The sequence below is a fragment of the Crassostrea angulata genome, chromosome 8, assembly GCF_025612915.1.
Source record: "Crassostrea angulata isolate pt1a10 chromosome 8, ASM2561291v2, whole genome shotgun sequence".
Taxonomy (NCBI): domain Eukaryota; kingdom Metazoa; phylum Mollusca; class Bivalvia; order Ostreida; family Ostreidae; genus Magallana; species Magallana angulata.
Genome location: NC_069118.1, coordinates 1,884,839 through 1,900,681, shown reverse-complemented (window position 1 = coordinate 1,900,681; position 15,843 = coordinate 1,884,839). Strand labels below are relative to the sequence as shown.

The 15,843-nt window shown below is 32.7% G+C and overlaps 1 protein-coding gene across 4 annotated transcripts; it reads left to right on the top strand.

The window, feature by feature from the left end:
* The first annotated feature begins 10,456 nt into the window (after positions 1 to 10,456).
* Positions 10,457 to 15,843, top strand: LOC128157804 (uncharacterized). 4 transcript variants are annotated; one of them, XM_052820431.1, is made up of 3 exons: positions 10,457 to 10,558; positions 10,889 to 10,950; positions 11,709 to 15,843. In XM_052820431.1, exon 3 carries the CDS (start codon positions 11,740 to 11,742, stop codon positions 13,411 to 13,413), a length of 1,674 nt encoding a protein of 557 aa, XP_052676391.1. In that variant the 5' UTR covers positions 10,457 to 10,558; positions 10,889 to 10,950; positions 11,709 to 11,739; the 3' UTR covers positions 13,414 to 15,843. The 4 variants fall into 4 exon arrangements, with proteins under 4 accessions (XP_052676391.1, XP_052676393.1, XP_052676390.1 ...); XM_052820430.1 differs by having other exon boundaries at positions 10,522 to 10,558; positions 10,843 to 10,950; XM_052820433.1 differs by lacking the exon at positions 10,889 to 10,950 and having other exon boundaries at positions 10,485 to 10,558.

Sequence of the window (15,843 nt, the reverse complement as noted above, 5' to 3'; positions counted from 1 at the left end):
ATTTGATTATTTTTTAGAACGTGCATTATTTCTTTTCTAGAGTGTTTAATGTAAAAGTTCTAGGTGTTTGACACTGGGAAGCCTATCTAAATCCGCATTTTACAAGGGCATACGCTAAACAGATTATTACAATCTTTTTGATATAAATTAAGGGAATGTTTAATTTATTTTAAAAAGTGCTGTTGCTTTGATGAAATTTATAGAATGAATTAATAAATACGTAAAATATCAAGCGAAGATCATATAAATTCCAAACGGAGCTCATTTCTTTGATATTTATTCTAATAAAAGATGAACTACATACAAAGCAGCAGCACTTTTCAGAATCTACCAGAAAAGTAGAATTTATTTTATCATTGAAATTTTTAATTCAGATAAGGGTATGCCCTAGTAATATTGAAATTTGTTTATGACCTCCATTAGGGAGAATCATCAACAAAGGTCACGTGACTATCAATTCAGGGAACCACACTAAGTGTCATAAAAAGTAGCATTTACTAATATAATGATAAAATAACTTTACATAAATACTTTGAAAAAAAAGATGCATCGTTTTATGAACGTTTACATCCTTTGATAATTTTCATAGTAAGCCTTAACAGTGCAGCGTTCTTTCTTAAGTTAGGTTCACTGTCAAACGAAATTTAGACTAGTACTTGGTTTAAAGCAGCCTAAATTCTGTTAGGCATCTTAAAATGTAAAATACATTGTTTGTAGTATTAATGGATGAACACGAGAAAGTATGGTTTTGCGCAATAATGCCATTTCTCTTGGGGTGTGTGATGTATTTACTGCTGCATTTCAGTGGTATGGTAATGTTGTCAACTGTTTACTTCGAAGTAATTTGGTACAATGAAGGAGTCAAAATCAATTTGATTATTTTAAACAAACTCTACTAAAGAGTTGGTAAGGAAATACATAAAGGAGTAGTAAATTTTCAATATCTATCTGACATGTTCTAATGGTAGTAAAAATCAATTTCCTTAAAGTAAATGAATATATCGAAGACCATTCAAATATAATTTCAACATATACTACTTGGTACTAGTATATCAATTAAATATAACTAAACAAATTAAGAACACTACAGTCACTCTTTGCAGATATGCGTCATAGTGTAAAAACCATGCAGTATTTAGTCATCACTAGTATATCATCTTTAATTCTTTCAAGGAAATAATGAAAATGCATTACATGGGTTTTATTTAATTTACCCTTATATTTCATATCCGGTATTTGACCGTCTTTAGGTTCATAGAGTTAAAACTTCATATGCAGGAGCTCTTTCTGTCATAGAAGATAAAGGTAACCACATGAATGAAGTTGTTAAAGGGGTCCAAAGTAACAATATTTCAGAATTATTGATGGTAACTGTAATATAAAGGTAGGAGTAAAAGACTAGCGAAGTAAACAATATGGCACACTATTTAATTGGTTGTTTCAGCCATTATATATCATGCTAAGTCATTTGATGATCTGCCAGATACCCCACAAGGGGATCCTAAATGTCTGCCAATGACAGTTTTTCTTCCAAAAGCTGAGGATGAGAGAAGAATTAAGAATAATATTAGATTTCTCATTTCTCCTGTTGCAAGAATTTTTTTACCTAACTTGAAATTTCTCTTTGACAATCTTCCATCCCACATTCTCGGAGAATACAGCCAAGAAATAAATAAACAAAACCTTGTTGTTCCACTCCATGTGTTGCAACTTAATGAGCATGCAGAAGTATACAGATGTGGTGCAAATACTGGGCCATTATGAAGATAAAGTCAGTGAGATTTATGAAGCTGCTGGAGAACCCATAGCTCAAATACCAATAGGAGGTGACCTGTTGACTAGGGAAAGATTTTCAGGGGCCAACAAATTGAGGGCTGGATGTCTGACAGATAAATGTCGCTGCAGCCACTTATACCCCATCACTTTTGAACTTTGAAACTCTGCAATGATTTTTTTTTATGTTGATCATTAATACATTCTATAACGAAAAGTCTTTTTAACAAAGGCACAAAGAATGCGGCCCGAATCAATCTTTAAAAGAAAACTGTTAAGAAGAAGGTGCAACACCACTATGACCATGACTAGGACTTTTCAGTTTTAATGGGAGTGGCTTTGTGCAATTTCTTCGGACTAGAAACTTTGGATGGATCGCCAAAAAAAATTATACCAAATGGTGTTTCTGCTGAGGAAATAGAAAAATGGGTACAAGACACCCTGGACAAATTTATTGATGTGCATGTGTGGGCCAGGTATCCTGATGCCAGCACTGTTACTACGCTGGAGCATGAAAACATTGTTTCAATCAAATTACAACTGAAATTGTCCAACGGATCAACAGATGTTATATTTGTCCAGCAAAAACAGAAAAAAGAAGGTGGTGCAGAAAATGAATTGAAAGAGTGAAGCACTGTGAACATACAGTTCTCCAATTAGGCTTACTTTACCTGGAATTTCTTTAAATTATCAAGATACCTGACATAGATAGATTGATGACAACTTTCAAGTACATGATGCAGGTATTTAAAGCACACAACAGCCGCTGTATATATGCATTGGAGATGTTGCATTTGTTATGCCACCAGCATTCATCCTACAGCTTACAAACTGCACACTATGCAGTGTATAGGTTATTTGTAAATACTGCTGGGAAAGAAGATTCCCATATACCAGCAAACTTGGAGCATCTCATCACGAGAATTAAGAAGCTTTTTAAGGCAACGGGGCCAAATAACCTGGAAGGGTCAGTTATGAAAAAATCGCGAGCTTTGGCAGGTCAAGCTCAACTTGCTGCTCAGTAGGATAAATGCTGTGGTGTTTTTGTCAGAGCAAGCAAGCACAAAAGGAGGCCTGCTCATGAGGATGAACTGAAACTTATTGATGAAATGAAAGAAACTGCCCCCTTTACCAGCAAGTAGCCATTTTCACAAAAAATCTCAAGGTTTTGCGTAAGATTTCAACTTAAGAATATCTTATAAGAAATCTTAAGTGCTTTTCACGAACGCATTCGTAACAGGTTTTACTTAAAAATTTACTTACGAGTTATCCTTTCCCTAGCAACGACTTGAAATCACTTAATAATTCTTATAAAACAGGAGAAACATATAAATTAACCAACATTCTCATAAAAAAAAGATGCAAAACTGATATTATATTCCACTTACATCGAGTGAAATTGATGTGATGTAGTAGAAATCAAAATATGACGTCACAATCACAATGTGTGTTTAGTGTGACGTAGGAAAATCTTACGTGAAAGATTTGCCGTAAAAAATTTTGGAGAATTTATTTCAATATTTGTGTATTATTTTTCAACAATAACTGCTATATAATGCGAAATAACGGGATAATGCGCAATAAAACATTCAATTTCGCTGTTTTTCTTGTATATTTTACATAATACCATTATTATTTACAGTTTTGAAATACTTACGAGAGGGTATGTGCTATCGTAAAGTTACGACAAATTTTAGACGTAAGAATCTCATAAGATGTTTTGTGAAAATGAATAAAAACTTCACTTACGATAAAAATAAATCGTAAGATTTTTTGTGAAAAGGGCTACAGATTGGCAGGAGATGATCAGTTTTCCTCCATAATGGCACCGACACACAGTACATTAAATCAAGAGGGCTACATAGCCAGGATTAATTACCACAAGACGAAAATGCAGTTTGAATCTGGTAAATAAATTCAAGTTGAAATTTTGGCAATTAAGTTTATGCTTTAACATGTATGTGTTGGATTACATACATGAGTTAAAATTTATATGTGCATGTACTTTCATGTTAACTAATTTCAAATTTAAATAGCAAGCAAACAACGCAATTTGTTTGTATTTTCTCTCAATTAAGTCAAAGAAAAATGTACTTTCTTTGTGATTAAGGGAACATATAATTGTTAAGAAATTAATTTACATTCTTTTACTTTCAGTTCTGTTTATGGGTGAGCCCCAATCTCTGAAGATTTTATTTTAAATTCTTTGTTTTCCTAAGTTTATACAGTTTTGTATATTGAGTAGAATTTGTTATACCTGCACTTTCTAAAGAAAGTTCGGGTATATTGTTGTTACCCTGTTCCGTCCGTCCGTCCGTCTGTCACGTTTTACTTTCTCAAACTACTCTTACATCTTATAAACCAGCAAACGGAACTCTTGGAGTTTGATTTGGGGTATCATGTTGTTTTGTAAAAAGGTTTCAAAAATTCTCTGTTAGTCCTGGGGGTCAAATAATTAGTAAAAAAAAAAGACGTTTTTTCACAAAAAATCTTCTTCCTCGAGCTCCTCCTACATTTTCAACAGTAGACAAATCATCTCTTGGAATATGTTTTAGGGTATCTTATAAATGCGCAATAAGGTTTCAGAATTTTCAATTTTGTCCTGGGGGTCATTTAATGGCTGAAAATGACTTTTTTTAACAACAAAAAACTGGTTTCAAACACGTCATTTTTGGGGGGAAGTAGCCAAATAATCTTCTAGAATATGATTGGGGGTCATATTGAAGTGTGATCAGGTTCCAGAATTTTTTTTTATTAAGGTGATCAGTGGGCAACAAACAATGACGTTTTTTTGCTAAAAAAAGTATGGTTCCCAGAACTCCTCTTACAACTTTTAAAGTAGCTACGTAGCTAGATATAATTGGGGCTGTCCTATAGATGTGCAATAAGGTTTTAAAAATTTGAATTTCATCCAGGGAGTCAAATAGTAGCAGAAAATTGACGTTTATCACTAAAAAAAACCATAGATCTAAGAGCTCCTTTTGTGATTTAATGGATAGACACATCATATCTTGTAATATGATATGGACTGTTCTATACATGTGCAGTAAGGTTTTAAAAATTTAAATTTCATCCAGGGAGTCAAAACGTTGCAGAAAATTGACGTTTATCACTTCAAAGAAACATAGACTCCTTTTATGATTTAATAGATAGACACATCATATCTTGGGATATGATAGGAACTATCATAGATGTGCATTACGGTTTTGAAAAATTAAATTTAACCCTGAGGCTCATTACCTACATACCTTTTGATGCCCTTTAAGGATCAAGAATATATATGGTTAAGGGGTTGGGATCTCAACCTTTTTACAGTTATTCGTGCACTTCTTGTTCGAGGGGGGGGGGTAATGACCACCCCCGGGGCCCATGACCTACATACTGTTTTATGCCCCTTGACACAAGGAACAAGAATATATATGGTTAAAGGGTTGGGATCTCAACTGTTTTGAAAATATTAAGGGACTTGCTCTTTGAGGGGGTCAGGACCACCCACAGGGCCTATGACCTACATAACATTTGATGCCCCTTGACATCAGAAACATGAATATATATGGTTTAGAAGTCATGATTATAACAGTTTCTGAGATATATGGTAATTTCAAATCCCTGGGGGGTAGGGATGACCCCAAGGGTCAGATCTAATTAACCCTATATATTGCCAGTAACAGTTAATATATTATTATGAAAACCCTATATTATTATCTTTGTCCGTTTTCAAGCTACCATTTACAATAGAGTCTACATTTCTTCCTACAAGGTTTAATGTAAGACCCCACACCGTTTTGACCACCCCCCCCCCCCCGAAAAGTGGTTGTCTAACACAAAATGAGAAAACTTAAACCAGGGTGCACAACTAGATTTAAAGGCCTATCATATCCTAGAGTTTTGTACAATTCTGTTCAGCCATTTCTGAGAAACAAGTTCAGAGCGGGAAAGAAGAAAAAGAAGAAGACGAAGAATAATAATACATGTATTAAGAAACGTACAAAAACAATAAGTCTCCAAATTTCATTCGGGAGACTTAATAATAAAGATTAAATACAGATAGGATCATCAAACATCAATAATTTAAAGATAATTGACAATTTCTGATTTTAAGGGGTCAGGATGACACCTTAGGGTCATGACTTAAATGCCATAATGTTCTGATGCACCATGACCTAAGAAGGAATAATATCTTTTGATTAAGGTGGGGATCTGAATGGTTTTTATGATATTTGATAATTTCAGGAAGAGCACTTGGGATCATGACCTACATACCATCTGAAATGCCTTGAACAAAGAAGCAATAATATAATATGTACATGATATATGATTCAATTTAAGAACCCAGATATAGATCAATCATCTATGTTTTGTAATATTTCCTATGTATATATACATACATGTATTAGTTTGTGTTTTGTTCTATACTATTCATGTTCATGACTGTGGTATGGCTTAGTCTTATTTTAAATTACATTAAAAAAATGTCAAATATATGACTTGGAACCCCCACCCCAAAACAAACTCAAATATAAACTGTTCCCTTAATTGTCGAATGATGTATTAAAATAAAAATATAATTTGGGTGTTCAAAAATATTTATAAACTGGTAAAACATGTTATTTTTTAAAAAAAAAATGACATTACACCTTGCATAATTGACAAGTGATCTATTGAGATATGGTCAGAGGTCATATTTCTACCTTGGGATCAATAACTAGTATTCATTGACAAGTTAAAATTAATAACAATAACTGATTCAAATTATAAAAATGTTTATACTCCACATTCACCCCCCCCCCCAATCTAACCTGGTTCTAAAGATTCAGTCTTCTTAATACATTCTTACATGTGTACATTAGCAAATCTTAAATTATTTCTCGATTGCTTTTTCTCTCCTGATGCACATTAACTTTTTGGAAATAGCTTAATTCAATTCGTAAGATTTATGTGCCTTTTTTTGGGCAATTGTTAAGTCTCCTAAACAAAGCAGTGTCTTCATTAGGCTATGAATTACCCACATGGATCAAACACTACATATGAATAAGATAAAATACTTTATTATTTCTAGTCCTAGAATGTCAGAGTGTTTCCAAGGGGGCATAATCTATAATACAATTTTACGCGCAATGACACAAAGAGCAAGAATAAGTTATATGGTTTAGGGATGAGGATCTCAGATCTCATAAGTTAACAAAATATACATGCGCAGAGTATCATCATCTGGGGGTCATTAATGTACTTTAAATCATTTGATGCATCATAATGACATTGGAAGATATTTTGTATTTTCCTGTTTCGTCGCATCAGAACAGTCCCATAAGGTCATGACCTACATTGTATTTGATGCATTATAATACATTTAGAAAAAAATACTCCTTACTTCCTTTTATAACTCATATAAAAATGATAAGTGTGATTACACTAGTCTTACTTACATGTTATACACAGATTTAATACGAAATTGTTGATACAGGGTCAATATGGGGTCAACTTAATAGTGCAAGTTAATAAATGAAAAAAATAACTTTTGCAATTAAAATGACAGAAATATATGATAGCTAACGATGATAAGCTTATTTAAATATTAAAAGAATGTGATACAGTATGCTGTCAAAGGGAGATCACATTTAAAAAGTGAAAGTAAAACTTATGTATGCTGGCATCGCATTATATTGTGCTACTGCTACTACATGTATTATGGATATGCTTACCTATATTGGTCAACATCATAATGATAATTCAATTAAAACACAATAATGAATTCCTTTACCTGATCTGAACTAATCCTTTTCTGCATATGGAAACACATACATGTATGTATACACATGAACCCATCTAATCGAAGAGCTGGTTAAAACTAGTACCCGCTAATGAGAACTGCAAACCTGTGTTGTGTACGTAACTTCAGACAAAGATCAGTTATCTGTATCATGCATGTATTTTTATGACCTATTTTTCAAATCCACTTTCACTATTTTTTTAGGTAAATAACAGCTTTAAGGTGATACAGGACACCTGCATATTGTGATGTATACTTCCTATTGAGATAAACAAAAAAGTATAGATATTAATTAAAGTATATTAATTAAATATTTACCCCCCAAATAATGTTACCTAACATTGAAGCGCAATGGGTTAGAGCGTTTACATGTCTGTAAGAGCATTGGGGTCCAAGGTGTATTTTTGGTAATTTTACAACATGTATTGTTATAAATGAATTTTCATAGGGAGGGGGGGGGGGTGTCTGGACCACTCACTCCCATCCCTTTTCTAAATCTGTGCACACGATGATGTACAAGTAGGCACACAGAAACAAATCTAAAACCGGCAACCGCCACAGGGAGGGGGCATAATTTAATTTTGTTTGTGATAATTATATAGACCATTATACTTTCTATGACATGAAATGTGAAGAATATTGATTAACTGAAAATTCACTGCAAACAGTTCAACCCCAAATTGCACATAAAGTGCTGTCTATGTGTATTATCATATGGGAAGGGATCTCATCCTTCAGTTGTAAAAATTATAATTTTTAAATGTATTACCAGAGCTTGCATGTGGCCTTCATTTTTAATTAAAAAGGTACAAAACAGTGTTATTTAGGGGCAAACACTTGGTGCTGGCGGGTATTACTGTCTAATGACAGCATCTAGTTTAAATTTGGTGGACTAGCATATTTCACTTGTAATTATTTTTTTCTTTGATCAATATTAACCGTACATATAGTACATTTATATGTTGTTCCAGTTTGGACTAAACTTATATACGACAAAACTATTTATCCTTTTTATTAGATGCGAATCATTTGATTAGATGATATGTTTTATAACATAGACATTACGTTACTTTTAATAGCGTGGATTGATTGAGCAATGTTTTCTGGTTGCTTGAAATACTTTGTTTGTTCAACTTTTTCAAAATATTTAAATGTATCAGTGATGATATGAATAACATGCTCATTCAAATGATTTTGACAATCCCCTGCCATATCTCTTAACCTATAGGAATTTAAAATGTCGAACAGTTGCTGTCTTATGGTCAATGATGGTATTATCACATCATCTCTAGACTTTAAGACTTGTGAACAAGAATTCGAAGTATCACAAACATCGCAGCAATCCTGGTCTGGAAATGACACTGGAGAATCAAAGTAGAATGAAATAAATACTCTCCTGTAGGATTTTCTTTCTTTGCCGCATTCTTTCACAGACGTGTCAACATGCCTTTATCACATTACCCTAGGAGTCCTACAAAATGGAAATAAAATCCTTTATTAATACGATAACATAACAGTGTAACTCAATATCCAGTAATGCTATGAAATGTCTAAGAACATTGTGGTTTATACATGCCCTGTGATACTGATTAAAAAAATACTTGATATCATTTTCACGAAAACGTCAAATGTTTGTCTATAGACCCTTGGATCGTCTCCAAGACGTGGTACGGTGTCACTCATTTTGGAGACTACTTTAGATTTTGCACTGTGACACCCATCTACATGAATAATAATATGCTCAACAGTTCAGCCATAATCTAAACGTTTGAACAATTAGGGGCTACAGAAAAGCAAAATATTTTTTAGTGAAGCACTAATATGGTTTGGACTCAAATAAATGAGACGTCAGTCGATATCTGTGCCTCTTACCTAAAACTTTTCAAATAAAAAAGGGAGTAATTTAGAATTGGTATTTCTGTATCAAAGCATATTCATGATTACATGTACCTACCTTTGACAGACAAAAAGTTATTACTACATACCTGTTATGCTATGTACATCAAAAACATCTGAGGGGAACACTCTAGTCCTCAGTATCTACTTTCCTTTTTATTATGTGTTTCTTTGTAGATTTAAAAAAAAAGTAAATTGTGTGTACCATTGTGGCCGTTCTATGTCCGTCCAGGTCAACAGTATTAGTTTAACTTAGTTTTAAAAATTTTGGATTACTTTCTTTTAATTTCAATTTCATAAAACAAGTGCTTTCATCTTTTTTCAGATAAAACATAAATCTGATTATCTATGACCCCTTAGTTCGATGAATTCAAACAAAATATTAGTGCCTTTCCTAATATTTGCATATATTCTTATCTCCGAGATTTCTAAGCTTTTAATTTTTTTTCTAACTAAATTATAATGTTTTTAAAAAAAAATAGAAATATTGCAAATATGTAGCTAGCCTTTTTTAAATCTTTAAAAACATCTTTCCTTCTTGTGATTTTCATTTACCATCAGAAACCCTTCAATTCTGCCGTTTAAAGAGTTTCTATCCCGGAGTTTACTTAAAAGTGTAAAAACTATCACAATCCAACAGACATAAGTATTTTACTTAATTCATAAAAATTACTTTATTTTTAGAATAAACGTGCAACTATTAAAAAACTATGTAGATTTTCTAGTTCAAAGTATGAAAACAGTTTTGTTACTGCTAACAATTTCGAACTCAACAAACACAGAATGAAATGACAAAAGAACGCATTGTTGTTAGAGTTTAAATGCATACAGTAATACTAGGTCATAAATTTTAGGGAAACCCCAGTGTTTCGATTTTCTACGGAACATAATCTATAAAATAAAAGAATAAAACATTATAATCTTTTGTATTTATTTCTTTTTTTAATGCATTCTTAATGCTGGCATTCCAAAACGTGACTGAATAAAGCAAAACAACAAAACGAAAAACGACTCTTCTCCCTTGTTGAACCCCGCGTGTACGGTATTCAGATATAAAATGCGTAGCATTATGTCTTGGTGTGCTTAGAACCTTTACCAAAATCCCATGGTTGCAATCAGGTAAGATATTTTATAGTTTGTCGCAAGATGATTTATTTAATTAACAAATATTTACAAACAATCAATAGTTTATTGTCTTATTCAGTGTTCAGTCTTGACTGTGTAATCTGCAACTTTCGGTCAATTGACAACTGCGTATTAATTTAATATTTACTCTTTATACATTTATTGGGTGGGCTTTTTTTTTATAAAAAAAAACATTGTTTAAGAAGAAATATATCTATAACCTTTTAATACAAGAAAATGACAATAACACTTGAATCTCATTTTTTCTTACTTATCAGATATTTAGTCTATTCTGTTCTAAACAATGAATAACTTAAAATGCAGCACGTTGTTAAGAAGAAAAATCCAAACAGGAAACAAGACACTACATGCCTCCACAATAGCTCGTAAGTAGATCATTAACCTATTTTTTTTTAAAGTGAAAAATACTCTACACTGAAAGGTCTATAAAAGACAATTGATGGTTTTTCATGATCATGCCTTCTCAACAAAATTTTACCTCCAAGACATTTACAGGTTTGGTTTACTGTTTCATACCTTATTAATCGCTACAATGTGATGGTTATGCGAGATCATTGAGCTATGACATATTTCGACAATTGTAAGAGGTATCTGGTAGTTTGTCAATAATTTTCTATTGTCAACACTTCCTATGTTAAAAAAATTTAATGTGAGAGAAAAAGTGTAAAATAAATAACGTAAAATATTAATAAGATTAAATCACGTTCCTTATATGCAAGACTTTTGGCCTAAAGGATCGTGTACGCCGTAGAAGTATTACACATAGTTAAGATTTTAAAAACAGATTGAATTTTTTATTACTATTTTTTTTTTAAAATAAAACTTGTCATGAAATTCAGGATTGTTTCTCCATTTTGTTAATGCCATAACATATCTATTTTAAATATATGAAAGAGTGATAAGTATTTGCAGAACGACTAAAATGGCATATTTAAGATTTGTTTAGTTTACATGGGCCTAACGCTAGTAAAAACAAATCATTGGACTGCCCCGTTGCATTCCTATGAGCCTTTTTGTAAAATATAATTATATTAATTTTCCGATATAAGATATTAAAACGCGACGCAAAACCTATCATAACAACTTTGATATTATTGTTAAAAAATAGAAAAATGTTTTTCAGATAGCTTTCTCTATAAAAATTCCCTTTGACCATGGATCGGCAACATTGTGTCCAGGATGTGTTACGGTGTCATCTTTGTGATACCCCGCACCCATCTTTGCACTGTGATATATGTGCAGAATATCTGTGTGAAGCCTGTAAGGGAGAACACTTATCAGATTTATCAAAAGAACACGAAGTACTGCCTTTTAGAGGCCGGGAATCGACTATTAAATGCTCCAAACATTCCTCAAAAATATGTGAACGGTACTGCATACAATGTGCTATCCATGTCTGTGTGGAATGTGCCTCTTCAAAAGAACACAGAAGGCACGAATTTTTAGATAAAAAGGATTTCTTGCATAGAGACTTACAAGAACTAGAGAACCAAATACTTACAAAATATCAAGAAATTGCGTATAAAAATTCAGATCAAATAGCCAAACTGAAGAAAAGCTACAAGGATATTAAAGCGGCTATCAATAATCACGGAGAAGAGCTACACAGAGAAATAGACTCTGTTGTCAAAAAATTTACATCTAATCTTAATGAAATGGAATCGCAATGTCTAGATAAATTGATGAGTCAGGAAAATGAAATCACCAGGAAAATGTCTAAAATAACGCAGATGATTGCTTATTTGAGGAAATTACTAACCTTAAATGATGACAGCCTTGTCTCTGCCTACGAATCAAGAAATGCTGAATACAGAACTTTACCTTCTACATTAATAGTTTCTTCGCCAAGTTTTATCCCCAAGAAGATCAAGAAAGAACAGATTTATCAGGAATTCGGTTTTCTCTCAGCGTTCTCTATTAAAAAGGAAGAACAAAAATATCAGCAGTTTTCTATTCCAACAAAGGAGGTCAATACAATGGATTCCTCAGATGATCATTCCTCTGAGGTACACAGACCGCTTGTAGCCGTTTCAAAAGTTATCGCTGAGATAAACACTGACTATGCACTCTATAAAGAATTACGCAGTGTTTCATGTATGAATGATGAAGAGATCTGGACGTGTGGTAATAACAACAAAATGAAACTCTATAACCTTCAAGGGGAACTAATAAAGTCAATCCAAACTAAATCAGGAAATTTTCCGAACGACATAACAATGACAAGGAAAGGGGATCTCATTTACTCTGATTACAACGATAGGACTGTAAACATTGTAAAGAAGAGACATATAGAGACAGTAATCAGATTACGGGGATGGATGCCTACTAATGTATGCCTTACCTCCTCTGATGATCTTCTTATTGCCATGGTCAGTGATCGTGATAAACAAACAAGAGTTGTGCGTTACTCAGGCTCCACTGAAAAGCAAAGAATTCAATACAATGACAAAGAACAGCCTCTTTATTCACCTTATGGTGAAAAATTTATCAGAGAGAATAAGAATCTTGATATTTGTGTATCTGACTTCTACGCTAAAGCAGTAGTGGTGGTAAACCGAGGAGGAAAATTAAAGTTTACCTACTCCGGTCCTCCCTCTACTTCAAAAAAGTCATTCAAGCCATACGGCATCGCGACTGACTGCTGGAGTCGAATTCTCATAGCAGACTCTCACACTATCCATATCCTCGACCAGGGCGGACAGTTTCTTTGTTTCATTAATAATTGTCATTTGGACTGGCCATATGGCTTGTGTGTTGACACAAACGATAATCTCTATGTAGCTGAGTATTTCGAAGGCAAAGTGAAGAAAATTCAATATAAGACATAATAACTGTGGTACTAGTATATATTTAACATGAACTAAAAGTGTACATGGTATGCAGTGTAAATTAATTATGCATTGTACATTGCATCTCTGTTGATAAGGCAGATAACAACATTGCCTTTGTTTGTAAGGCACATCATATTAATTGCATTTTCAAAGAACTAGGTTTCAATGCTGCACATGGTAACCCTACTTACACCCATAACAGCCTTTCCAAGCAGGAAATACTTGAAATCATAAATCGGTTTTGGATATCTTTAATATCTCCTATCAACAAAATGAAATATGTTTTAACTTATTTGTATTGGAATCCAAAGCTTCACAAAAACTCTTACAAACAGAGATATATAGCAGATTCCAGTAAATGTTCTAACAAACCTCTCTCTTTTCTCCTTACTAAAATTCTTACAGTAGTGAAGGAGAAACATCAAAAGTACTGTAATATATACCTTAGAATCGGTGTGAATCAGATGTGGATACTAAAAAACTCTAAAGAATTATTAGACACTTTAAGGTTACAAAATCTTACCAAAATCAATAACATAAAAACGTACGATTTTTCAACGCTTTATACAACCTTTCCCTATGACAAATTAAAATGTAGGCTTTTTGATATCATCGACAGTTGTTTCTACAATAAAAGTGGAAGTCGTAAAAATGCTTACCTTGTCATTGGAAATTTAAACAAGATAGGCTTTATAGGCCTTTACGGTCACCTGAGTACCATTGCCTATACACAAAATTGTGGAGGAGTCTCATGAACGAATTTAATTGAGTTTCATCACTGTCTGAATCCCTTTTGAAAGGACTCTGAATCCTATAATTTAGCACAAGACCTATCTCTCGTAACAGAGGGTATGACCTACTACTGAAAAGGTGTACAGCTTCCATACAAAGTATTTTTTCTAGGTATGTTTACTTTTAAAATAGGTTTTATGTTTATGTGTTTTGAAAGATAAACTAATACAAGGTGGCTAGTAAACTATTGATTACTTTACTATTAACAAGTCAACTTGTTTATTTTGAAAAATTTAAAAACTGTTTTTGTTTCAAATGATAAAAATACTTTCATAACTATTTTGATCATACAACTTCTTACTTACATTATACATGTATTTAAGAGCCATTCTCTGTAAGCATTTAAACACTTGTATAGGAGGTTCGGCACGCATAGTCCCCGATTTTTCTCAAATTTTAATATGGTGCATACTATCATATACCTATCATAAATACACCAAAAGTTGGTTGCTAGGCAACTCCGTTACCATGTATACACATACTCATCATTCTTAGGACAAAATGGCCATTATTTTTACTGAAAATTCACTTTATCTCTTTGAATATTTATTTCAGTTAGATTTGTTATGATAAATCATCATCAAAGTATCAAAGCATTACATCTTAACTATTGAATGATACAATTAGCCAAAAAAAGTTTTTATTTTTCTTTATTGTACCAAGAGCTTAAATGTTCTTAGCATATTTGAAATTCTACGTAAACAATATTTTGAGATTGTTTGTAATATTGATTTACAATTTAGTAAATCTAGGTAATAATATAGACAACTGTTACCATGGAAACAAAAAAACAATTTCGTTCAATTCTAGGTATGATAGCCAGTTAATGTCTTTGAATTTTATTTCATTATATAATGGTTACCAATGTTAAATAAAAGAGCATTTTAAATAAAATTTGATTTTAGGTCACCTGGGCTAAAAGCTTTCTGTCCGGCGTCCGTCTCTGTCCATCCATCTGTGAACTTTTCACATTTGTAACTTCTTCTCCAAAACCACTGAATCAATTCTAACTACACTTAGCACAAATCATTCCGAGGTAAAGTTAAAATAAACTTCTTTCAAGGGCAAGGGGGTAATAAAAACAAGAAATAATCTATGTTAAACATTTTACCTTGAAATGTTGTTCAAGGTCACAGCACACTTTTACGTAAAAAGTTGTTTATGTGAAGTATGAGCCAGAAAGGGCTAATGAATGGGTGTGTATGCTTAGATAAATGATTTTTAGAGTGGTCTGATATGACCTTGACCTTGAACAACATTCAAGGTCATTGCATACCCTTTGACCAAAGGCACTCTGTTGGTAAAGTATGAGCCAGAGTTGACCAAAGAGAAGATATACGCCGGAAAAGTGATCTTAGATGGACAGATGAATGGACAGACAAACTGATCACTGTAGGTTGCATCGAAAATCTTCTTTAAAATCATTTGGCAAAAAAGCTACAATTTGTGCGGAATCATCCTCAGGAAGTGTATATTCAAGTTTGTTCAAATCATGATTCCTAGGATTGAGGTTAATTTTTTTATAGGAATAAATAAAGAAAATGAAAATATTCTCGAAGAAACAAAATCTTGATGTTTGACATGAAAATATATGAAGAAAATTAAAGATATTTTTAAAGAAGATATACTCTTCTA